Consider the following 26,263-nt stretch of genomic DNA (forward strand, 5'->3'; position numbering starts at 1 on the left):
ACCTCCCATCCTTCCCAGAGACTAGAGGAGGCAGCTGGCCTTGCAGAAAGGAGACACTGGGCTGTCCACACCAGCAGGACATCAGAGTCACTTGGGGCTTAGAAAAAGTCTGTGCCCTGGCCAACTGGCTCTCTGGGTGGGACCTATGCACCAGAGTTTTTCAAAGCTCCTGAGTGGTTCTGCTCAGCCGTTGCAAACACTGCTCCAAAGCTTTCAATGATTCCCCAGGTCACCTACTAACACCGGGAGTGCCAAGGTTTTCCCACCACAACATCCCAATCTCTTCAACAGAAGAGTTAATGACTAATGAGATTGGGAGTCCTAATTCTCTTTCTACAGGAGAAAATATAATGAACCATCCAACATCCTATCAGCAACAGCTCATTGCCACCAGGGAGCCAGAGGAAGGTGAGGCTCAGGTTGGTCTCCACCACCACTGAGCAGGGTGATTCGGCCATTTTCCACCTCTGTGCCTCAGTTTCCCTCCTGCAGAATGGAGCTATAATTCCTTCAGAGTGAAGACAATTGTCAGGATGTGGGGACTTAGAATTTATTAGAGAACAGGTAATCCTGAAATGTGGAATAAGAATGTGATTTTAAATATAGATGGGAAAGAGTTTAGAAACTGAAAACATACATCCTCGCGGCTACTCATGTAAGGAAGGGAAGCTCACTCCATTTATCATTTATCTATTTATCTGTCTATCTATCTATCTATCCATCCACCCATCCATCTACTTTTTCTTTCTAGTCCTTGCTGGGCAAGGAATGGGGACACCACTCACAAGCATCTCATAGTGTCCACTGTCATCTCTCAGATCCTAAAAAAAACGACCTCACCCACTGAAGAGTAACATTCTTCTCTACTCCCTCAAGATTCTTAACAATTTTCCTCTCCCAGACACTTCAAAACACCACCACAGACAGGCAGACAGAGACATTCTTTGAGTGGTTTTTAAAAGAATATTTTGGCTTCCATTTAAAATATTCATCAGATTAAATAAAAACAAGCAAAGTGCTTTCACAGAACTATTTTCCATGAAGCTGCCTCACAGGGATAATTTTTTTAAAGAAGTGTCTGAGGTAGACACCTCTAACCCTGGGCCTTGGGTAGAGTTGGCCACAGCCGTCACTCCTCTGGAACCTGTGCCTAGGTATGTTTGTGGATGTGTGGGCAGACAGGCAGGGCCTGGTGTGAGCAGAACCGAAACGGTCCCCCTCCCAGCAGCACGCAGGCTGGTCTGGAACCCCTCCCGGTGCGCATGCCTTCTCCAGGAACTTCAGAGGGTGCAGAAAGTTTAAAGCCTGCATCCGGAACAAGAGGTGCCGTTGCCCACACTCTGCCTTACAATAAACATCGTTTAAAAGTCCCTCCAGAGTCCTGCCTTGGCCGCCTCTCAGATCTGGGTGTCGAAGAGTGAGTCATGTCCAACTGACCCTGGGAGCAGGAGGCAGAAGTGCAGGGCCTGGGCTTCAGGTGCTTCTCTACCAGCCCTGCCCTGAAAGCTCAGCAGCCCCACAGGCAGAGCAAAGGCACTGGTGGGGCTCTCCTTCCCAAGCTGTCTCCCCATTGGCTCAGAAACCCTACCATGGAGCCAGAAGTGGTGGAGCACCACTTGGGAGGCTGAGGCAGGAGGATTGCAAGTTGGAGGCCAGCCTGGGCAACTTAGTAAGGCCCTAAGTAATTTGATGAGGCCCGGTCTCAAAAAAAAAAAAAAAAAAAAAAAAAAGTCTGGATGGAGCTCAGTGGTAAAGCACCCCTAGGTTCAATCCCTAGTACAAAAACAAACAAACAAGTAAATAAATAAAAGAAAGGAAGAAAGAAAGAAAGAAAAACTACCATGGCAAAACATTTCTGGGTGTGACGCCGCACAGCTTCCTTGGACCCTCCTCCTGCAAGAGCACGCTTTGGCTGCAGGAACCTTCCAAGGATGCCCTGCTGGAGGCCCAGGGTTCACACAGTTCACGCCACCGAGCACCAGGCCCCATCCTCTATGGATGCTCCTGGGGACGTCAGCTCCGCATGCCTCCAGGGGGCTGTGAGAGCTACTTCTCTTAGAGTTGGTCCTGCCCTTCCTGCCCTAGTCAACCAGAAGAGGTTGACCCTTCTTGGAAATTTTCCAGTGCACCCTGGCTCCCTCCACCCCCACCCCAGGGCAGGATGTTGCTAACTGCAGAGCGAGGTGGTTGAAATCGAGAAATCAATTAATGCGTCCTCAGACAAGACCCTGCCTTACACGCAGGACATTTGTAGATCACAGGGCCATCCCACCCCACTCCCCACATGCCTCTTGGGTCAAAGCCATGCCCTCCACCACCCTTTGGTTCTTCCTTGGGGATTTGGAGATCGATTGGTGAGCTGGTTCAGTACCCCCCTCGGCCACGACCCCCCCTCTCCTGTTGGGTTCGCCCTCTGCCTCACTCAGTCCCGTGCTCATAGCTGTACCTTCCTGCCAGCTCCTGCACCTTTCACCCTTAACCTCAAACCCCGCACTCAGGGTCAGCCCGCCTAGCTGCCAGCTCACTGCCTCGGGCACCAGAACTCCAGCAAGTCCTCAGCTGGCGAGGACTCCAGTCCACTGACCCGTCACCTTTCAGCATCCACTGTCTGGCTTGGTGCCCGCCCCCCTTCTCGCCTGGCAGGGCATCCAGCTGGTCACCACTGTCACTCTCCCCTGTCCCTTACCTTTCTCCCTCCTGTGTTCCCTAAGAAAGCTCAGTCCTGGGTCAAGGTCAAGTTCAGAACTCTGCCCCTGAACTGTCCTGATTGAAAGCACCTGGAGCAAACCCTCCGGCTAAGCTGCACACGTCATTTTAGGCTGCAGGATGAGCTGCTGGGGACACAGAGAAGGCAGGGCCCCAGCTACACGCCTCTCGCGGCGCATTCCCAGCCCCTTGCACACTGCTTTTGAAACTCCTGGGGGACCTCACTCCCCCCAACACCACCGCGTTTCCAGCTGGGCACCTCCAAATAGTGGTTCCACAGGCCTGTCTCCTCCCCATCTCCTGCTCATCCCCAAGCCAACCCCAGCCAGACTGTGTCTCCACCGCTCCACGGGGACCTCTCCAGTTGCCACCAGCCCTCCCCTTACGCTGGCTGGCAGCAGTGTTCCCAGCACCCGACCTCGCTGCTTCCCCGAACACCTCCTTCCCTCGCCCTTCCCCACTCCACTCCCCCGGGTGTCCTCCAGGCTCCTGGGACTCTCTGGGGCTCCTCCACGTAATCCTTCTTTCCAGTTGTTGGGTGTCTCCAGGGCTCAGCCCTGCGCGGCCTGCCTCTCTGCCCTGCACCCAGCTTTCCTCTCCCTCTGCCCCAGCATGCCCGCCCCCTGGCCGGACGCCTCCTCTTCCAGTCCAGCCTTGGCATAGGCTGTTCCTTCTGTCCCTAGTGCTTCCCCCCAGGGACCTGCTCGGCCCTTTCCTCCTCCAGTGAAATGGTCTCTGGCTGCTCTAATTAAAATCCCAAACCCTCCTGCTCTTCCTCACCACCACCCCTCTTCCATCCTTAGGGTGGCAAGGATCACCCTGCACTGGATCCTAAGTTCCAAGAGGACAGAGCTCTTTGCAGTTTTGTTCACTCCTGGACACCAGGAGTGTCCTATGGAGCCCAGGATGGGCACTCCATGTACCCCCGCGGGCCAGGCAATGAGCCGGTGACAGGCTTACAGACGTGAGATTTAGAACCCTCAAGGGCACAGAGGGAAACATCACCTCTATTTCTATTTCTCCCACAAGGCTATTTTCTGCCCCCTGCTCCCAGGTCTGAACCCAAGGAAAGCCAGGGGTCCATTCTGGCTTTCTAAGAAGCTGGAGGGCTGAAAACTTCCTCCCCACTGAAAGAGAGAGAGAGAGAGAGAGAGAGAGAGAGAGAGAGAGAGAGAGAGAAAGTGCACCAGGTGGTTACATTTGGCTTTTCTCCAGAGCAGGGCTTGCCACTGGGTGCCCAAGGTCACATAAGCAACTAGAAGCAAATCTGGAATCAACTCTAGAAAATATCTACAGGGGATTTATTAGACAAAGAGACATGGGATACACATTTATACTTTATTCAGGAGAACTCAAGACTTCCAAATCTTGGTCCACAATCTTTCATCTGAAGTCAATTCCTATCCAAGGTCAGGGCTGCAAAAGACTGGCCTAGGAAGGGCAAGTGCCACCTGACATTCTGGTCAGAATGCCTATGCCTCTGACTACATAAGACACGTGGAACCCTGGGTGAGGAGCCCAGGACACTCACTTCTTAGGCTGCCAATATCTGCTTGCATTTAAAATCAGAGAAAATGTCCACAAGGTTCAGCTCTCTGATGGTCCACACTGTAAATAACATACCATCTCCAGATCTCTTCTAGAATATGAGCTTGTAGAGAATGGGGAACAGTGCCCAGAAGATAGTATGTGATCAATAAATTCATTTTCAAAGACTCTTGCATCTGACTGGGCCTCAGCTGCCCATGGTCAGGAAGAGTAGAGGAGGGTTCAAGGGTTAAGCATGTACAGCCGGGGAGCAGGGGGCTTCTCACCTAGATCCCAAGGCCTCTCCTGTGGGATTCCAGGTTGGTTCCGGGTGGGACCAACCACACCTTGGCACTACAGGGTCAGGTGATGGACACTTCCTGGACTCAGGGTCCCCTGTATCACGCCATTGAGTTTGCCAAGTGCCCTTCCCCAGTGCTCACCTGGGAGATGTGGGACTGCGTCCTCTGGCTCTCAGTGTCACCCTCCGTCTTGTCGGTCAGCAGCCCCTGCACCTGGTACTCCAGCACGTAGCTGTCGATGAAGCGCTCCAGCTCCTCGATCTCCTGGGATCGGCTGCTCCCAGCCTCCGAGGAGGCCGAGGCTGCCGACGAGTTCTCCATCCCTCCAGCTCAGGGGTGTGGGGCCGGCTGGAGGGAGAGAGGAGAGACAGGCTGGTGAGAGGCTGCCGGGTGAGCCCTGGAAGCCCCATCTCCCCCGTCCCAGCATTCGTCTCCCAACGGCTAGAAAAGCTGACAGGGTCCGGGCTTGTCTTCAGCTTTAAGAGCATCCCACCATGTGGGGAGGGAAACTGAGGCCAGAGAGGGCAGGTAAGTGGCCCAGGCGGCCAGCACAGCTGTGCACCAGATCTACGGCCTGGGAAAGGCAGCAGAGAACCCAGACAGCCCCCAGGCCCTGGCGCCCCAATCAGACGTGACGAAATCCACCACAAAGCAGAATACACAGACCACAGACCGGGTGTCCCTGGTGATGTCCTCGCTAAGGAGGTGCAGGGGGTCCCCAGCCACAAACCAAAGCCCTCCAAGAACAGGCCTCCTTCTAAAGAGACTTTCCCCCTCCCATCACTTTTCCCTGAATTAGTTGAAGCCCCCAGGCCTCGGGTTATCAGCAGTTTTCCAGCCTTGCTCCTGGGACGTCTGGTTTGTAGGAATGTGACTGACTTAAAGTGACAGAATGCAAATGGCCTGGGGCAGGGGGGGGGGTTGTTGTCTGTGCTGACGTGGCCAGTTGTGCTGTGTAGAAGCTGTCTGGGCCACCCTCCAGGGGAGCAGGACCACCCCCACAGGCCTGTGGTGTGCTCTCTGGCTGACTCTGGCAGACATGACCGGCCGTTCCTGGGAAACCAGCTAAGTCCACCAATGACACTGTGGGCCCTCCTGATCAGGCTGGGCCAACCCAGCCCTGTGGGGGTCCGAGCCCTCCGGGACACCCCCACTGTCCTCTCTCACCCCTCATTCCTGCAGTCAGAATTCACTCAGCTGGGAGTGAGGCAGCTAGAGTCCTCACCTCCAAGTAGGGGCCCTCCCCTTCCTCCACAGGCTCACAGCCACCTGGGCAGGGCCTGAAATCTCATCTTGTGTCCCTTTTATTATCTGGAGACCTGTGATCTCCTTGGACAGCCTGCTGGGGGTTTCATCCCAACTCAGTGAAAGGTTCCCACCAAACCACCACTGCCCTGAGAAAACAAGGGCCTCCTGTGCTGAAAGGAACATTTGAATTCCAAATCCCTGGGTTCCCAAGCACATACACGTTGGTGGTTGTTGTTGGTATTGGGGATTGAACTCAGGGGCACTCCACCACTGAGCACATCCCCAGCCCTATTTTGTATTTTATTTAGAGACAGGGTCTCACTGAGTTGCTTAGCACCTCGCCATTGCTGAGACTGGCTTTGAACTCTAGATCCTCCTGCCTCAACTTCCTGAGCTGCTGGGATTATAGGCATGCACCACTGCGCCCCCGGCCCCAAGCACATTTTGGAACAAAGCTATCAGCTAGTGGTCAAGAGCTGGTTGAGTGTTTAACTATGATGGATTGAAGTCAGGGCCCGGGAGTGCTGTGGAGACTGGCTCTGGACCCCCACACCCTCCCCAGCCTTCCCAAAGGGTGCTGGAGATGGGGACGGAGAAGGGCCCAGGAGGTAAAGGACGCTGGGCTTCAGACTTATAGATCCAGGAGATCAGAAGCAGATACTGTTTTAAGCAGTCAAGGTTGCAGTGATTTGTTGTGTGGTGACAGAAGCCTCCTTCCTGCCTCTGTGCTATTTATCGCTCTGCACCGGGGGCACTTCCCCTTCCCCCCACTTTCCAAACCTAGCAGTCCTTGTACTCACGGAACGCTGCAGCAGGGCCCTACAGGCCATCTAGCAATGGGTCCAGTTCCCTGGTTTAAAGGCAGGCAAAAGATCCATCCTACCATGGCCGTGGGCCATGAATACCATGAGGTTTGGGGTTTTTTATTTTTTGGTACCAGGGATTGAACCCAGGGGTGCTTAACCACAGAGCCACACCCCCATCCTTTTGGTATTTTATTTAGGGACAGAGTCTTGCCGAGTTGCTCAGGGCTTTGCTAAGTTGCTAGAGCTGGCTTTGAACTCATGATCCTCCTGTCAGCCTCCTGGGCCACTGGTATTACAGGCACGTGCCACCGCGCCTCGCTGAATACCGTGAGTTCTAATAACTGGAACGCAAGTGTTCACTGCACCTGTATGGCGTGGCAGAGACTCTTCTCAGCACTTCATAAGCTCCACACATCTCACCCTCACCAAGGCACTGGGAAACGGGCTTGATTGTATTACTTAGAAGAGGGAGGGAAGGCTCTGCAAGGTCAAGGCATTTGCCCAAGTGCACACAGCAGGCTCCAGCTCAGCACAAAGGGACCTGCAGTATAGGCTCAGAGCCCGTCCTGAGCAGGTGGCCTGAGCTGGATGGGAATGATAAGGCTGATGTCCAGACAGGGCTGAAAAGGAGCCACCTGCAGGCAAAGTCCTTCTCTAAGGTCATGCCAATTATTCCTCGAAGGCTTCAGATTTTATCTAGGGCTTCCTGGCACACCTGACCATGGACATGTTTTGCAGAAACTCGACAGGCAGCGGCTTCCGGGAGGTAGATGCTGGGCTCTGCTGCAGCGGCAGCCTCTGGCCTACACTGGTGGGCTCTCTCGGGGGTGCCTGAGTCGTAGGGCCACCCCACAGTGATGTGAGAGAGCCTGGGAATGGAAATGACTCCAAATCCACAGGAGCTCGCTGAGCAGAGGGAGGGGCAAGCACCGAGAGCCATCCCAACCCCACAGCATTTGGTGGCCAGAAGGCAAAAGAAGACTCCCTGCCATGGGCCCCTCTGGCATCCCCCCTGTCTTCCCAGCCCCTCCTCCTCCACCAGCCACTGCTGCCCGATCAGATTCAAGCAATGTGCGGTGTGGCTAGCAACGCCTGGCCTCAGGAATCCAGTGCCCCCTGCCCAGGGCTCCTGTGACAGGAAACACCCTCAGTACCTCACCTGGCCCCTGCGACCCGCAAGAGTAAGCAGCTAACACCCCACGTGGCAGCCCTCAATCTGGACAAACCTGCCATTTTGGGTCTCAGACAACTCAGCAAGGTCAAGGCATTTGCCCAAGTGCACATTCCATTTGGTCCTTCAAGGGATTGGAGTAGGTGGCGCCCCAGTTGCCCACGGTGGTGACCAAACCCACAGCACCCCTCACTTCCTTCCCTCCTCTCCTTCCTCCTCTCTCCCAGCTCCTGGAGCCCCCCTGTACACTCTACAGAGGGTCCCTGCAGTAAGCTAAGGCCCTTCCTTCAGAAGGGGTTGGGGAACGTTCAAAGCAGAAAAGTCCCAGGCTGTTCCTCTTCTGCAGGAGAAGAGGAGCAGAGGGCCAGAGTGGCAGGAGGAAGTTGGGCCAGGCACGGATGCTCTCGCTGCCCCGGGGTGTTTCCACTGGCTGGTGAACACAGTAGTACAACACTGTTGTACACACTTTCCACGATTATCCCCTCAGTCCTCCATTAGCAGGTGTTGTGTGCTTCTGCATTTGGCTCTAGTGAACAGCTGCTATGGCTATGGGTGTGCAAATACCCGCCTGCGTCACCGTGTCCCACGCCTGGGGGCACATACCCACAAGTTCTACCACATTTTTAAGGCAAGAAGACTGAGGACGGACAGAGTGGCATTTTCTCAGGTTAGTGGGGTGCCGGGGAAAGAGATGCTCTGGACAGCTGCCTTCCTGTCTGACCTCCATCCTGGGGGTCGATCCTGGCTCCGTTTGTCCTCCACACTCACAGGAAAGCCCCCAAAGAGCCGGGCCGCTGGGACTGAGAGCCAGTGAGCAGGGACTTCTGTTTTAACACTCAGTGAAAGTGAAGGAGGTTGGGCCAGAGGAGGAGGGAAAAAGACAGAAAGCGGGCAGAGGACCAGGGAGACCTCTAATTGAGGCCACTCGGGATGCAGAGCGCACGGGAGAGGCTGAACCCAGGACTCAGCCCTGCAGCATCCCCGGGCCCCTGCCTGCATTCCCTGCCAGGTGACGGATGGGGAAGGCCAGCAGCCAGCACTGGGAAAGCGCTGAGGTTGCTCTGCTGTAAAGGACACCATAGGGGGGCGGACAGCCCTGAGCAGGCAGGACAGGCTAGGGCTCCTGTGCTGGGGATTCCTGAGAGGCGAGGGCAGCCAGGCTTGGCTATCTGTGGCTATCTGGGGAGAAGGACAGTCACACTGTCCTGTGGGGGTGGCACCTCTGTGTGTTAAGAGACCTCACCAGCTGGGGGTGGCACTCGCCTGTAATCCCAGCAGCTCTGGAGGCTCAGGTAGGAGGATCGCGAGTTCAAAGCCAGCCTCAGCAAAAGCGAGGTGCTAAGCAACTCAGTGAGACCCTGTCTCTAAATAAAATACAAAATAGGGCTGGGGATGGGGCTCAGTGGTTGAGTGCCCCGAGTTCAATCCCCAGTACCATATATATAAAGAGAGAGAGAGAGAGAGAGAGAGAGAGAGGAGATTTTAACTCAGCCCTGGGGCCCCCAGCCTCCTGCTGCAGCCAGTCACACTCCATGCCTGCCACTGCAGCCCGAAAGTCCAAAATGAAAAGCACCCATGTTCTCCAATGAAAGGCTCTTCCCCCACGCTCTCCACCACCCAAGCCCGCACAGCCCACCCGCCCTGAGCTACTCCCATGAGCCCAGAGCTGCCTGGCCTCCTTGGACCCAAAGCACAGGGGCAGGTCTCCCCCTCCAGCCTCCCCTCCGCCTGGCTCTGAGCTGGAGAGGCTCGCAGTGCCTGTGGGGCTGCTCTGGAGGAGAAGGTAGGGCAGACCTCAGGGAGCGGCCCCAGGGCCCAGGGACAATGCACGGCAGCCTTCCAGCCCTCTCGGCATCCTTTCCCACCTGCCTAGTGACAAATGGCATTAGGAGCTGTAAATTTAGCCAATCCTTTTAAGAACAGCCAGGCGTCAGAGGCATTACCTCCGGCTCCACTCCCCAGGGCTGGTTCGGTGACCTGCAAACCAGATGAGACTTGTCTGCTGGGCTGTCCGCCAGCCCTTCCCAGGAGCCCGAGGAGAGCCAGCCCTGACACCACCCCATTTCCTCACGGCCTTTGCCCTCTGCTCCTCAGCATCCCGCAGAACGCCCTTTCTGGGAACGCACGCAGGGCGCCGAGGAAGAGATCCCATTTTCTGCTTTGGGCTGCTACCAGGGGCTGGGCCTCCCTTGGTGGGACCCCAGCCAGCTGCAGGTGACCAGGGGGCTTGCTCAGTGCTCCTGGGTTCAGCAGTCTCGGGGCTCCCGGCTCTACCCATCCTCTCTGCACCTCAGCAGGATGCCGACTCCCCATCCAGGCAGCATCTGAGCTGTGGGTGGGCAGGGAACCCGGCACAAGGCCACCCCTGGCCTCCACTCCCCACGCCCCTGGCCTCCACCACACCCAGGAAATCTTCACCCACTTTCCCACGGCCACTTCCTATGCTGTCTGGTGCCACAGAGCGCTGTGCACCCGGGCTCTCTGCCAGCAGCTGGTTCCTGGTGAGCCTGGGACAAACACTGGCTACAGCTCGGGTCAACTCGGACCCCTCTCTCCTTCCCACCTCCACACAGCGACAGCGACAGCGTCTTGGCCCTGAGCACACAGCTAGGACCAGAATTCTGCTTTGCTACCTGCCCGGCGGCCCCCAGGGCAGGGCTGGCCCAGAGGCCGTGCTGCCTGCAGAGTGTGGGGGAGGACAGAGGCAGGCTGTCCAGGGGAGAGGATGCCCACGGCCATCCAGAGGAAGCCATGGGAACCTGCTCCCTGCCAAATCCTCCCCGAGTGCAGCCCACCTCACCCCTGCCCAGACAAGACGGGGAACACCAAGGCCCCACAGTCGGCAGCCCCTGTGCTCTAGCTACCCGGGCAGAGCTGTCCCGATGACTCGGCAACACTACGTTTGCCAAAAAATGCAGAAGGGGACACAGAGCCTCGCCTATAAGGGTCTCAGTTCCCGGACCCCCAGGAAGCAGGGAAGCTCAGAAACACGTGGCAGTGGGGGCAGGTGACGCTGGAAACCTTTAGTGCCTCAGGAGTCGAGGACATCTGATGTCCTCCTCCACCACTGCCACCACCAATTTAACCCTCTGTCACCGGGACTGTCACATGGTGTGTCATTCAAACGACAAATTTCCTGGGTCATGATCTCAGTATAAAAATAAAAATAAAAATAAAAAAATGTCTAACCAAATGGAAACTATGGGACTTTTGCTTCACTTGCCCACAAAATTGTACTTCCATCTGTGAGGCACGGGGAAAAGAGTGGGGCCAGGTGGCCGGCTGGGCACTTGCCGAGCTCCTAGGTGCCCGTGAATTCCAGGGCTTCGTGTTAAGTGCAGATCCAGTGAGGGAGGAGTGGGGTTTGAGATTCTGCATTTCTAACCAGCTCCGGATGAGGTTGCTGCTGCTGCTCAGAGGACTAGAGTGTGAAGAGCCAGGATCCAGAAAACCTCTCACCTCCAGCGTCCATGGTTCAGACATCCTGCCCCGGGATGGTGGAATGGCCACGGCTCCATCCTGACTTCTGGCTGGCAGCTCAGCTCCCTGGAGGAGGGGAGTGCTCCTCTATGGTCCACTCAGGGCCAAGGGCAGAAGAGACACCAGGCAGGACTCAACAGCTGAGTTATCACCTCCTGGTGTGCCCTGGGCCCACCTCCACGCTGGACTCTCAGAGCCAGGTGCATATATCAGCATCTGCATGGAGTCCCCCAAGGTGGATCCTGGGCCCAGGACCACCTGACTGGTCTGAACAACCAAGTCACAGACCTCAAGGGCTCGCGGTCTAGTCTCTTTGCTGGGTGGATAAGGACACTGTGGCCCAGAGGGAGCCACTCAGAGGCCTCTGGAAAGAGCCAGCTTGGACATAGGGTTCTCGGAAGTCTGCCACCTCAGGGACCCCTGCTGAGAGTCACCTCCCTTCCTCCAGGTTGCAATCGCTAACAGGCACAGAGATTCCTAAATAGCAGAGAACCCCAGAGTCGCCCCGTTACCTCCGTCCCCCACTCTGGGAGCCCTGCTCTGTCCCTCAGAATTTCATGGAGAAAGCACAGGCCCGGGCTGTTCCGCTCTGTCCTAAGAGCATCTCGGGCAACTGAGAGTTGGACTGGTTCCCAGGGGAGAGGACGCTGGAGCCAGGGAGATGCCGTGACTCTTTCAACCAGGAGGAGCCTGACTGGGGAGGCCCGGGAGAGGCCCGAGCGCTCCACCAGGTGCCACCTCAGACCCAGGGCTTCTGACATGCATCTCCCACTGGAGAGAGGACACAGGAAGACCTGGGCCAGGGCCCACCAGGGGGACGGCATCCGGGGCAGGCTTTGGGAGGGACTAGCCCTGGCATTATTTCTGACCGTCCCTGCTGTCCAGGTCTGCCTGCTCCTCGGGCCTCCACTGGGCCCCAGCACTGACCACCCACCCACTCGCTTGGCCCCCAGCATGGCTGCTTCATGACTCCCCATCCTCTTCCACACTGTTACCCGACTCTCGCCGGCTCTTGAATTTTTTATGGGTTTTCATCTGGTCTTGACCAGACTGCAGGACCCTTAGGGCCCGGCTCCCTCCCATATGCCTCTCTCCATCCAGAGCCCAGGACAGGCCGACTGGCCTGGGGCGCCCAGCCCTTGCACAGCACCCAGAACATTGCTCCCGCGAGGGGGCCTCCCTGGCTCTCCCACCACGGCTCTCCTTGCCCCCTCCCAGCTCTAGAACCACACGGCCAAGGATGCAGGGCTCTACCCACTTCCCCCCATATTCCAGAGCCTTCTCAAGACCACTCATCCCAACCAAGAAGTGCTGAGCACCTGCTGTGTCCAGGTGAAAAGACCGAAGCTATGCAGGTCAGGGACCTCAGGGTCACTGGCCAGCCAGCCAGCTGCATCCCTGGAAGGAGTCAGGGGCTTCTTCACTGCCCACTCCTAAGACAGAGGGACCTGGCAGTCACGAGGTCTGATTCTGGGCCAGCTCAGCCACTCAGTGCTATGGGGCTCCCGGCAGACGCTTGGCCAACTTCCTCCTCATGAAACAGGTTGCTGACGGAGGAAGCCCGGAGGGTGCTGTGCAGTTAGGTGAGTCTACCGTGAGGAAAGTGCTCAGCGTGGCTGGCCACCATCAAGCACTCAGACCTGGGGATTACCACTTGGCTTCACAACCACCTCTGCTGGCGCGCACTGTCGTCTGCGCCCTCTCCCGCCTCTCTGCCTCTCTGATTCGCATCCTTCCCCTCAGGACCCACCTCCAGACACATTCCTCCATGAAGCTCTCCTTGACTCTGGGTCCACTGGCCACAGCTGTTTTTCCACAGACCTCACCCCTCCCTAATGTCTCCCCACCTTGAACTCCCCATGTCCTGCTTGGGCCTCCTCTGACCCTCTCCTGTACTCCAATCAGCTCTGCCAACCTGTGTGGACAAGGGGGACCCATTCTTTCCTTCCAAGCCCTGGAGGGTGGGTCTCACCACTGCCTTCGAAAGCTTCTGGTTTGTTGGCTAAGAGAGAAAACTACCCGGGAGCCTGCTGGAAAGGGAGACCAATCGTGTCCTGCTCTGAACCCGCGAGAGCACCTCGGGTTAAGGCCAGAAAGCTCCTCCAAGCACGGTGGCCCTGGCACGCCCGGTCCTCCTTCTCAAGTGACGCTCCCTCTCCGGCGTCCCTGTGGGGGTGACCAAGGCGTCCGTCAGCTCTGCCCGTCTTGGCAACAGCCTCCTCAGTCACCGTCCTGAAAGCCCAGCGGGGCATGGAGCGAGGACAGGGTCCACACAGCCTGGCCTTGGCGGGGCGGTGGCCCCACAGCCTGTCCAGCCTGGGCTCCGGTACCAGCACGTCCTGCTGGACCTCAGACGAGCCCACTCTCCCTCTCCCTGCTCGTCCTCAAGGACAGCGCAAGCTCACCCCCTGGGAGCCGCCTGACCCCCAACTCACAGCAGCCCCTCAGAACAGCTGCCACAGCTGCTCGCCAGGCCCACTGGCCACCGCACGCCACCGCCTTGGACGACTACCCAGACCCGCACCGAAGCGCAACCACCCAGCCAGAGGTTGCCGCTGCCCGTCTGGGGCCATGTCTGGACATGGTTTGTTTTGTGTGTCTGGCAGGCATTTGGAAAACATTTGAGCCAACATTCCTAAACCAGGGGAGTTCATGTAAAATTCACATTTCTGGCTTTTCTCAAAAAAAGGAAAGATCTAGCAATACTGGCCCGCCTTCCCACACTGACCATCAGCTAGAGCTAAGGAGTGCTGACCCCTTCAGCCCAGCCAGTCAATCTCCAGTTCTCCACAGACCCCAGCACTCCCTAAGGCCTCCCCCTGACTCTCATGGTCCCCCACCCACAGGTAACCCACCTGGCCCTCACCAGCATTGGAGTTTGAGAGCCTCCCACAAGACAGCAAGCAGAGGTGACCCTTTTCCACAGACCACGAACACGAGGGGTGCCCTGAGAACATGGAAATAAATCAAGAACAAGGATTGTCCCCTGGGAGCTATGATGTGACGTCAACACATGACAGAACAAAACAGAAATATTCAAAGTCATTGCACAGAGAGAGAAAGAAAGGCTTCCGGGCCAGCAGGACTCGGCCTGGCCCGGCAGCAGGGCCACAGTGCTATTGTAGGAAGATGGCGTCACCCTGATGGGACTGGACTACACTGGACCAAGTGGCAGCCACAGAAGACATGCACAGCCAAGTTCTGTGCAGGGACGGTGCCCCTCCTCGTGTCTTGAAGGAAGAAGGGTCCAGGATGTCCCATCTCTGAAATGCCACCACATTCCAGCTCAGCCCTGCCGTGGGTTCGGCCAGCTAGCGGGACCATGAGCTGCTAGTGGCCAAGGCCCTGTCTATTCCTTCCCTTGGCCCCAGAGGGCAGAGCTGGGCCCACCGTAGGCACTCGGTCAATCTCTGGGAGTGCAATGACGGGTCCCCAGAAAGGGACCAGCAGGTAACTGACATTCTGTCCCCATGGTATCAGCAGGCTGGTGGCTGCTGGCTGCTTATGGACATACAGACAGGTGGCACATCACAAGTGGAAGCCGCCTGGACAGCTTAGGCAGGCCCTCTTCTGCTGGGTGGCCTTTCTATGTCCCAGGCAATGCCTGAAGCCTGCTGCAGAGCCACCTTGGGATCCCAAACTCGATCCCCGCCCAGGGCTCCTGTGTGCTCCCTGGATTCTCTATGAGCTCCAGGAAGACAAAGATCTGTGAGCAAGAACCCGGGATCCCTGATTCCTAGAGCCCAGAGGTGGCACCCTAGCTGCCTCTGCTGCTCCTACTCAGAAGAGCTGCCCTCTGACCTTTCCTAAAGCAGGAAAGCAAACCGCCACCCTGGTATCCCCCACAGCCAGCTTCTATTTCAAATGGAACCAGCAACGGCTCTCTCCCAGTATAGAAAAGGAGATTTACTGAGCATTTAGTATCTGCCAGGGCCTGTGCTAAATTAAGTTGATCTGCAGGACAACCCCACAATGTGTTCCATCTCGTCCCCCTTGTACAAATCAGGAAACTGAGGCACACAGGTCTGTCCCCATAGAATGGCTCCAAAATGTGGCTGCTCTGACTAAACAGAAGTGAGGGGCCTCGAGGTCCATTCCCTCTGTGCTCCATCCCTGGCCCCACATCCCCTTCAGGAGGGGACCTGGAACCTGCTCCAGCTCAAGTCTGCGGGCCCTGCCCAGGGTAACAGAGTAAACTGTCCTCAGCTCTGACCTCTGCAGGTGGCCAGTCATGCCAGGGTTCCTGGATGGCAGCCCTGAGCCTCCTGCCCCTGGGGGCTGCATAGCCCAGTGCCATCCTGCCAGTGACTTCTTAACCCTGTGGCTGAGGGCAGGAGGGGGTGCCCTGGGGCGATGTGCCCTGCTGTAACCCGGGTGCCCTGCGTCTTTGCAGTATCACAGAGTCCCACTGCCTGTGACACGAGCCACCAATCACTGCACATTCCCACCAGGAGCTGTGACGAGCAAGAGCTCAGAAGAACAAAGCGATACAGGATGGGTGGGGACAGGAGGCTCCACAAGCTGCAAAGACTTCTCTGGAGAGGTGTGGGGAAGCCCAGCTCTGCAGACCACAAACCCTACGCCTTCCACCTTGTATTGCCTTCTGTCAGACAGACATGTCTACGAGACAGGAAGGAGATGGGTATTTGCTTAGGACTGGGGCAGGAAGGAGACGGGCACAAGGGGGTGATGGTGAAAGGGTCCGGGATGTTTCTGAGGTGATAAAGGTGGTGCTGGATGCACATACCTGAGCTTCTACTGAAGACCATTTACTTGTACACTTTGAGTGTGTGAGCTGCATGATATGAGTCGTGTCTTCACAAAGCGATTAAACAATTAACGTCTCTGCACAGAGCGCCCCCGGGATCATTGCCTGGCATTGGGATCTCCAGCTGGGCAGCCTAGAGGCCTTGCCAGTGAAAACCGATGAGGACCAAATAAGCCAAAGTACATTAGTGCCGAACCTAAAAAAAGCACTGGGTCCTGATTCCCACTGATTCTAGGAGAAGTGCTCGCAGCTTCCTTGAAGGGAACCTGTTGCCCCAACAAAGACAGGGATGCCTCCCTGTACCGCTCCACCCTCCATCCCTCCCGCCTCCAGCCGTCCACACATCCATTTACTCAAACCCAGGGTTGGTATCCAGGATGCAGGAGAAAAAACAGAAAATGCAAGGAGGAAGTTACGCCATCATGAACCAAGCGCTGCAGGGGCCCAGAGGGCAGCACTGGACGGGAAATGCCCCAGATGGTCTTTTTGATTTGCTTGCTCTAATTGACAGTAACATGCGAACGCAACATCAGATATTAGACCAACAGAGTTGTTGGAAGCAAGACTCACCATTAGTTTATGAGCCACAAAGAAAAGGAAAAAAAAATCCTGCCAATTACACGATGCCACCACACCTTCAAGACAGCCCTGAATGCCGACCATGTGACACAGGCCTGGTGTGGCCCTGCAACTCTTCTGAGGGAGTCAGCAGTCCCCCACATCCTTGGGTGGCATGGGCTAGCACAGGAGCCTGGCAATTCTTGTTGCTTATTAAGAAAGACCGAGATAGCTATCTTTCCTCCCACAACAAATATGTGCTTTTCTCCCATCTGATAAGTGGCCGCCACTCTGCCACCAGGCCCTTCTGCACAGTGGTGGCTTTTGGTGTTGATAATAAATCGGGGTGAGATCTTCCTGAAGGAACATTGAACGACAGTCACACTCAACACCGGGGTAACCCACAACACACCCAGCGTGAGGGAAGTCGAGGCAGTGTGCAGGTGACCATGGGCACACAGGCTTGGATAGCGATGGCCCCGTCAAGCTGCCATCTGGCCACAGCAAAGGAAGGCACCAGTAGAAGAAGATGCACCCAATTTAAGATACACTAGGCTGTAAAGAGAGTATGAGTCCCAGCATCCATAAGCCAGGCGGGCCAGCCCCTGATGACACAGGGAGGAAACGGCAGTCATGTCATGACACACCCCCGGCCACAGAGCCTGGATCCCCTCAGGTTCCCTGAGATTCCTGCCAACGCGTCTTCTTTCCCCTGCTCAGGCCACCCCCGGCGACTCACAGAAGCCGGTCTTACACTTCCTCACTTCAAAACCCACAACGGTCTTTCAGACTCTAGAGAAGGTGAGACGCCTGCCTCAGCGCATGCGGCCCTGTCCAGCAGGCCGTGAAGTTGGGTGACGGGAGGCCTCCTTCAGTGCCATCCTGGGCAGGACCACAGGTTCACAGCTGCCCGGAGACACACGTCTGCTCCCTTGGGCTGCTCCCCGCTGCAACTCCGCTAGGTCCCGGGTGTTTTCTGGGAATCACACGGCTCTCCCCGGGGAAAGGGCCCGTGAGGGGAAGCAGTGACCCCCAGATCATGGACAGGCAGTCTGGCGACACCCTAGCCACGCCCGGTATACACCGACTCTCAGCACCCAAACCTACTGCCGGGAGCTACCAGTAGATCTTCTCGCGGGGCGCTGGCCAAGATGGGTGATAACGCCTTTCTTTTGTGTGCCTGGGATTACAGAGCCGGCCCCTTGACATGAACACAGATTAACTGATCAGGTCCTTGTTGCTGCCACGAAACTCCTTTTCTTTTCCTAGAGCTGGATAAAGACTGGGCTCGGGGCCTTCGCGAGGGCAGGTCTCAGTTCACTGGAGCTGATACACTCCCTCCAGCCTGGGCCTGAAAGGACCGTCTCCTGAACTGGAAGTGGGTCCACCCAGCTCACAGGAGGCCAGTGGCCTGTGGAAACCCTGCATCTGCACGGCACAGAACAGGGCGGGCAGCTCTGGGATTTCAGCAGGACTCCAGTCCCACCAGGAACCTGCCTTGTAAAGGGTCACTAATATGAGGCAAGCTGCAGGAGGCCACTCAGGGCTGGCCAGGAAGGTCGCGGACAGGAGAGAAGCAGTTATTCCACGAGAGATGACAGCGGTTGTCCCTCTCATCCAGCTCCATCCAAGGACAAAGACCTGACATCCTAGACAGGCATGTGGCCATTGGCCAGGAGAGGACTGGGACAGGGAGTGGTCAGAGCTCCAAAGCGCACCTTGTTCTGGCCCTGTCCTTGACACCGAGCACAACAAACACCTGTCACTTCTCAGTGCTGTCCTAGACCCTGGGATACCAAGGTGAGCAAGATATGGCCTCTTCCTGGGGATACCCCCCAGGGAGGCCAGGAGAAGGCCAAATATGACACGAGCAGAGCCACAGGCCATGGGCCCGGGGGTGCCACAGGGTGTCGGCCCAGTGTAACTGGGGAGGAGGGCAACATGGGCTTCAAGCCTGTCCCCCTCTCCTGCATGGCCCTTTGAAAGTCCCTTGTGTCTCTGAGCCTCGGTCTCAGCCCCACACCCTGTTCCTTCCCACATCTGTCCTGGCTCCCTGTGATGGAGGCTCCTAGCAGCAAATAACCTCGGACTGTTCAGGGCATCATATGAGGGAGAAAAAATGTCTTTTTCTATGTCCACTGGGATCTCAGCTACTTGAAAATGGCCTGTCAACAACAGGTAAACAACCCTAACACCGTCCCACAGGCGGAAGAGGATTGCCTTCTGTCCTTTTTTCTTTTCTGTATTTTTACCCCCAAAATGAGATTTTGGCATTTCTATAACCAAGAAAAATAAGAAGAAGAAGAAATTTTTAACAGGCTGGCTACTGCTCACCTGGCTAGAACCCGGGCTCCAAGGGCCACGCCTCCAAACACAGCACTGGCCGGTGCAGGTGGTATACTGACGCACTGAGGGCCCAGCCTCCTCCAAGGTCAGCAGGATATCGGCTGCCCTCCTGCAGGGACAGCTGGGGGCTGTCCTCCTGCAGAAAACGCAGCAGCAACCTGTGTCACCACTGAGCTGGAATCCGCTGGACTCCTGGGGGTGCAGGTGAGTCCTGCTGGATGACCCCCCAGGACCCAGGAAGAAGGCTGGGAGCTGGAGGGGTCCTCCTGGCTGACAAATGTATTTTAAGGTATTTCCCCAAAGGGAAATAAACCCCGGAGTTCTGACCGTGAGACTTGAGCAGCACAGAACAGATGCCTTCAGCGGTTCTGGCTCCTCCCCCTGGGTTCCTGGCTCCTCCCCCTGAGTTCCTGGCTCCTCCCTCTGGGCGCACCCACCGGCCCAGGGCTCTCTCAGCAGACTCTGGGCATGCTGAGGGAGGGCTCTTCTGAGCATCCTGGGAACGTGCCACCTTAGCCCCAGAGCTGAGAGGTGCCCGCCACACCTTCCCTTCTAATGCGATTACACCACTGAGTTCCTTCACACCAAGCCTCTGAGGCCTTCATGACCATGAATGAGCAGGAGTTCACAGGCTAAGTCAGGTGGCTTCAGCTAGTCTCTTGTGACTTAGAGCAACCAAGGTTCAGGGGATGCCTGTGACATTCTTTAGGTTACCCAGCAGAAGAGATCTGCAGAGCCTCCCCCAGGTCCCCAGTTGGGGCTTCCCTGCTGCCCAGGCCACCTGCCCACCAGTGCAGGGCCTAGGGCTTAGTGCATGACCCCTGGAGGTCTACGGACTGGGCTGCAGGTGAGGGGCCAGAGGCTGGGCTGGAACAGCTGAAGGACAACACACAGAGTGGGCCAGAGTTCCATCTTGGGCCCTGCTGCAGGTAGAGGTCCAGCCTGGGCAGTGGCTGCTGGGTCTCCTCACCTGAAATGGCCAAGATCTCAGGCAAGGTCCTCCTTCAGGTCAGGGCTGCATCTGCAGGCAGCAGGCCACCTCCTGCCCAGCCAACTCCTATCCATCCCCCAAGTCCCAGCCCAAGCATCCTCCTTTCCCGGGACTGGCCGTCGGGTGAGTAAGCTGTCGACGGGCCACTGATCTCCTCTGAGATGCTGGGGGTCCCTTAAGGCTTCTTCTTCCTCCTTTTCCTGTTGTCACATGGTCAGTGGAGGCTGGAGACCTGGGGTCACTCTTCCCAGTCCACGCTTCAGCCACGCTGCACCTGCCCTCCCCCCTCCCCTGGTCCTCAGCTCCTCCCCCGGGAGATGGACCAGGAACAGGCCTCACCACGTAGAACTCGCTTTGGACTCAGGCCATGGACCCATGGGAGGGGCAGAAACTTCTAGTTGAATCTGTAGTATCCACTGTCCTTCCTCCTTGTGAACAGACACCTTATAACAGCGGAGAAGACAACATGCTGAGCTAACTGCAGCCTCTCTCACGGAGAGGGGTGGCCAATGAGATGGAAAGGCAAGTTATGGGGTAGGACTTTTTTTTTAAGTAAGAAATTCTTTACTGATTCAATTGGCATGTGCCTTTTTCCCTTCCCGGTTTCTCTCTTTCTTGCCTGGAATGTGGATGTGATGAACAGAGCTCTAGCCGCTCTCTTGAACCATGAGACAATGTTGGGGATAGAAGTCAAGCATTAAGCGTGGTGAAGTAGAAAGACAGAGAGAGCCTGGGCCTCGGATGACCACGCCCACCAATCCTACCCGCCTGCTTGCAGACATGAGAAAGAAAGAAAAGAGTATTTTGTTTAAACCACGGTTACTTGGCTTTTCTGTTAAATGTCACTGTGGTACGCAGCTTTGCAAGACGTTTCTTGATAATGATGGTTGTGTGACCTCTTCCCTCGAGTACAGGCTGGACCTAGTGACTTGGTCCTAACAACAGGACGCAGTGACAGGATGTCACTTCTGATTTTAGGTTGTGAAAGGCTGTCGCCTGCACTTTGCTTACTCTCTATTGCCCTCTCGGCTTGCACGCTTTAGTGACTCAGCATCCATGGTGGACAGGCCCATGTGACAAGGAGCTGTGGACAACCTCTGGCCGATGCCAGGGAGAAGCAGAGGCCTCGGTCCTGCAGCCTGCCAGGAACTGCCTGCCATGGGCAGCCTCACCTGGGCACGTGGAGGCAGATGCCTCATGGCTGTCTGCAGCACCAAGAGGCTGCCTTGCAGATACCTGTGTGAGGACCCGTCTAAGCCGAGCCCAGACTCCAGACGGAGGTGACACCTGTGATGTTTTAAACCGCCCAGCCTTGGGGTGATCTGTGACACAGCAATCGATACCTAACGCAGCCACGTCTCCCAATCCTGACTGAGACCCACGCGAGACCCTCCTGTCTTTGGCCTCTGACCCTGGGTGGTTAAAGAGGAGGCCGGCCTGAAGGGCCAGGCCTCTCTCCTCGAGTCCTCATCTTCCCAGGGCATCAAAACCAACCCTGGGCTGGGGCTGAGTTCAGCGTAAGTGCCTCCTAGCACAGGAGGCCCAGGTTCAGCTCCCAGGACTGACAGATAAACAGACAAATCATAAACCCCACGGGAGCTCAGAGGAGCCAGGTCCAGGGTGGAGAGGCCGGGTGCTCGGGGGCTGGGGGATTACTGGCCCCTTGGTCTTTGCCACAAGGCCAAGGAGTGCATGGGGCCTTTCTAGGTGAGAAGTGCAGAGCCCAGGGTGGAGGGACGAGGAGGGAGGGAGAAAGAGTCGGCCAGAGAATGGACGATGCTCCTTTCAGAAACTCCCTCAGCCTTGCTCAGCTGCCCGCTCCTGACAGCTGCAGTAAACGTTGTCCCACAGACCACGCAGAGGCCTCTGCTGGCCACGCACAGCAACTGGGCCAGCTCAAAGTCCCCAGGTGTGTTGGGAGCAACTGTGGGCCCCTGAGGAAGCAGGACTGCTACACCATTCATGGGGTGCAGCGCCAACAGAAAACGAGAGCCTTCTTGTTCCAAATAAGAATCTCTAAATAGCCACCGCAGAGATTTGCCCAAGCACTGACCCGCTGTGAGTGGGCCGGTGCCTCTGCTGGGCTGACCAGCACAACTCCCCGGCCACCAGCCATGGTCCTCCAGGACCCCAAACACACCGCCTGGAGCACATGGGGGGCAGGGGGACAGAGGGGGTGCAGGACCTGTGACATAGGACAAGGAACGTCCACCCCTTTGTTCTGCATCATCTGGTTGATAGAAAACGGTGCCCTCAATAATTTTTCAGGGGCTTCTGTCATCTGGAGTATAATTTTATGCCAGATATTCAGAAAAGGGATCAGAATGTGATGTGGCGCCCCAGCCCTGGCCCTAGCCCATCCCAGGCAAAGGCCGGCTGTCACCATGACGCCCTCCCCGGCACCCACAGCCTAGTCTTTAGGCCTCACTTCCACCCCTATCTGCGAGGACAGAACTTTGCTTCTTTTAACCTCCGAGGGTTGAAGAAGTTCTAAACCCTAAACAACATTATTAATACCAGGAAAGACGGCGGCAGTAAAGATGACTGTGCTTTGATTTGGCCGAGTCCTTTCAAACGCGCCGCACCCAGCCAGGCTGAATCCTGCCACCGCTCCATGGTTTCCTATGCACAGGCATCCGTGACATACAGACCCAGGGGACGCCTCCTGAGCCCTAAGGGGTGCGGCTCCCACCTGGCACACACCACCGGTCCTCCGGCCATGGAGTTCCCAGGGGTGACAGGGATAGCAGAGAACTCTGGAGGGATCATTTACGAACTGCCGGTTCACCTGCAGGCTGGACAGGGGCTGTAGCACGGGGACTCGGCCAGCCTGGCAGTGGCCCAACCATTTCTGGGCCCCCCGTTTGCCACTGTGCCCTGCTCTGCAGCAGCTAGCCCTCCAGGACAAGAAGCCTGAGACACTGGGCAGTGTCACCTTCTCCCCTTCCCTGGGAGCAGGGCAGCAGGAGCGGCAGGCCTGGCTTCCACAGGGCTGCGGGGCCCCGGGGCCCACTGACTGCTGTCCCCAGCACTGCCAGGCCCTCCTGTCCACTCCTCCCAGGGCCCTCTGCCGGCACCCAGCCTCCAACTGTTCACAGTGACAAGCATGGCGTGTCTCGGGGATGACAGTGGCCGGCCCTGCGACAGCCTCCCGCCAGTCATTGATGTACTCCTGCCCTTGGCCCGCTGCCCACGCTGCTCTGCGGATCCAGCCACCGCATCTGCTCCGGCATGGGAGGGCACTTCCTGGGGAAGACCGTGCCTGGCCGCTGGGGGGACTCTGATCATTTATTTCCTGGTTCCAGGTTAAATAGGACCCAGGTGAGAACTGCACCTGAAGCCCACAGATAGGACAGCCATGTTTCAATGGCAAGCGTGTGGCCTGGGGATCCAAGGGGCTAGTGGGCCCTTGTGTACTGTAGCCTCAGTTTCCACGTCTGTCAAGTAGGTTTGCAGGGCCCCGCCCACCTCTCAGGCTTGCAGCCAGGAGCCAATAGGCCCAAGAGAGTCATCAATAAGCATAAGACAGCACAGCCTCAAAAGGCAACCGCAGGAGGCTAAGCCTCCGCTGCACCTGCCTCCCTCCTGCCACTCATCACAGACATAGACCCCATCTCAGCCACGAGGACGCTGAGGCCAGAGAGACTCGGACACCAAGGCCACACAGCAGGTACAGGCCCATGAGGTGGCATGGCAGGAGACTCTGCCCTGTTAGGACAATGGTAACAGCAAGGCCATCGGACGGGCACCTGAGCAGGTCTGGACTGTAGAACAGGGGGCCAGACAGTCGGTGGGCAGAGAGACGGAAGAGGAACTGGCACTAGACCTGGGGCTGCAGGAGAACGCAGGGCCAGGGCCTTGCTCCGTTTCTGAGTTCCACCTGTTTCTGTCCACAGGCCCCTGACCACATGCCCACGATGCTGTGTCTGACTCCGACTCGCATTCTGGGGTGACTGTCCGCGTTTCCCGGGGAGAGGACTGAAATTCACACTAAGGTGTAAATGACTAACACAGTGGGTTTCAGAGGGAAAGGGGTGGCAGAAGCCAATGGAAACCAGAGGTGACACAGAGGGGAGGTAGGAAGCCATCTGGAAGGAGACACCCGTCTTTCCCAATTTGGGTACTGCCAGCAGTGCTGGTCACTCCCTCCTGGGTCTCCAGTAATTCTAGTGATTTGGCCATGAACTGTGGCCTTGGGCATGTCCCTGCTTTGGGCCACCCTGGTCTCCAGCTCTGTAGAAACTGGGCACTGGATGATTTCGCTCTGAGGCCCTCTCCAGTTCCAAGCCTTCTTATTCTGACACATCTGCTCACTTCCCTCCCGGCCCCTGGGCAGGCCTGCGGCTCCGCAGCACTGCCCACGGCCACGGCTTCCCTGGCTGGACGCCAGCCCTCTCCGCCCCTTCTGGCACCCACTGTGGCCTCCGAGCAGCAGCTGTGAGTGGATTCCAGACTAAATATGGAGCCCCAGGCCCAGGCTGCTCCCCACCTGCAGGCCCAGGGTCCCAGGCCTCTGCAGCCAGGCCCGTCCACGCCCTGGGCCACTTGAAACGCTGACTCAGGAACTCCCGGGCAAAGGCCGGACGCAGGTCAGGAGGCCCAGGGCAACAATGGACTTCCAGAGCCATCAGAAAAAACCGCAGCATAAGGCAAACGGGAGCAGGCTGCCAGCTCAATGGGCAGAGGAGGCTGGAAAACAGCGGAGTCCAGACGCGCAGCTTGACTTTCCAAAGAGGAACAGGGACAGAGGTTGAAAAATGAAAACGATGCCTCTGTGAGGTGGTCCTCCTCCTCCTCCTCCTCCTCCTCCTCCTCCTCAAGGCCGAGATGTACCATCGAGTTTTAAAGAAGGTCTGTGCAGCCAGGCGCAGTGGTGCACACCTGTAATCCCAGTGACTCGGAGGCTGAGGCAGGAGGACCATGAGTTCAAAGCCAGCCTCAGCAACAGCAAGGCACTAAGCAACTCAGTGAGGCCCTGTCTCTAAATAAAATACAAAATAGGGCTGGGGATGTGGCCAGTGGTGGGGTGCCCCTGAGTTCAATCCCCAGTACCCCCCCCCCTTCCAAAAGAAGGCCCATGTGCCTTCAGTCCTTTATTCTCACACTAGCAGAGAAGTGCCCCAGGAGCAGCCAACTGCTGGTCTGGTCACAGGTCCAGGGTGGAGCTGACACCAGGCTGCGCCCAGGCAGGGGTGGCCCAGCATGAACCACACCTCCCAACCCCTCTGCAGCACACACACCTGGTGACGCTGACCCTGCTGTGGTGGGTTCAAGTGCGACCCCTAGAAAGACGTCCCTGTGAATGTGACCTTATTGGGAATTAGGGTCTTGGCAATGTAAGCAAGTTGGTCCTACTGGATTAGGGACTTCCCTGAGCCAGTGGCCATGAGTGTCCTTAGAAGAGGGAGAGCTGGACTTGGATACCCACATGGGACAGGCCATGTGAAGGTGGAGGCGGAGGTCGAAGCAAAGCTCTTTCCAGCCTGGACACTGAGGGTGGCCGAAGTCCCAGAGGCCAAGGGAGGCCGGGACACACGCCCCCTGGAGGGACTAGCTCCAGTGACGTCTTGGTTCCGGACTTCAATTCCCAGACGAGGAACGCGGTTCTGCTGTTCTAAGCCCCCGGGCCCTGAGAGCCAAGGTTATGGGTCCCCAACCGCTGGGGGATCAAGGGAGATGGCAGCGGGCGGGGTGCACTCAGGGAAGGGAGGAAAGAGGGACAGTGCCCTTCCTGCCCACGGCAGGGCTGAAGGTGGACAGGAACCACCAAGCTTCGATGGAGTCCATCTTTGCAGGTGTCCTGTTCCCCTGGTGGAGGAGGGCAAAGAGATGGACAGTGATTCCAGGGAGATTCTCACCGGGGGCCGAGGCGTCCTTGCTTTAAATTTGCATCAAATGCAGGAAGGTTGGGGGGGGGGGATGCTGGAGGCAAGGGACAGTGTAGAGGACAGAGGAGGCCAGGCAGGGGAGGCTGGGGCCTGCCCAAGCTGGAGGAAGGGGACCAGGGAGAGAGGACGTGGGAGATCCAGCAGACTGGGCAGGCGGCATGATGACCAGGGCAGTGCTCATGGAGTGTCATGGAGCGCGCTGGGCACCTGGGGCTGGGGAGAAAGGAGAAGCAGAATGCGAGTCCCAGGTTGTGGCTCGGGGGACTAGTCAGGTGACCAGGGGATGGGAATGAGGATCACCTGCTGCACTTAGGAGCCCATGGGCCAAGACGCCTGAGGTCCAGATGTCCCCAGGCAGTGGAGTGTACCTGGTCTAGGGCCAGAAGACAGGCCCGTGTGAGCACTCGGATGCCAGGAGGGACCACCTGAGGGGGCGGGGGGGGAGGGGCTGGACTAGGACCCAAAGACCCCA

General features: G+C 57.2%; 1 protein-coding gene across 8 annotated transcripts in view; it reads right to left on the bottom strand.

The window, feature by feature from the left end:
• The window catches only part of Ctif (cap binding complex dependent translation initiation factor), a 268,442-nt gene that overhangs the window by 203,146 nt on the left and 39,033 nt on the right, over positions 1 to 26,263 (bottom strand). For all 8 annotated transcript variants that reach the window (XM_048806254.1, XM_048806251.1, XM_048806255.1 and 5 more), the window contains exon 2: positions 4,677 to 4,883. In XM_048806254.1, the coding sequence (XP_048662211.1) occupies positions 4,677 to 4,856 (180 nt within the window). In that variant the 5' untranslated portion in view covers positions 4,857 to 4,883. The remainder of the gene's footprint in view (positions 1 to 4,676; positions 4,884 to 26,263) is intronic.

The sequence above is a fragment of the Marmota marmota genome, unplaced genomic scaffold, assembly GCF_001458135.2.
Source record: "Marmota marmota marmota unplaced genomic scaffold, marMar, whole genome shotgun sequence".
Classification (NCBI taxonomy): Eukaryota; Metazoa; Chordata; class Mammalia; order Rodentia; family Sciuridae; genus Marmota; species Marmota marmota.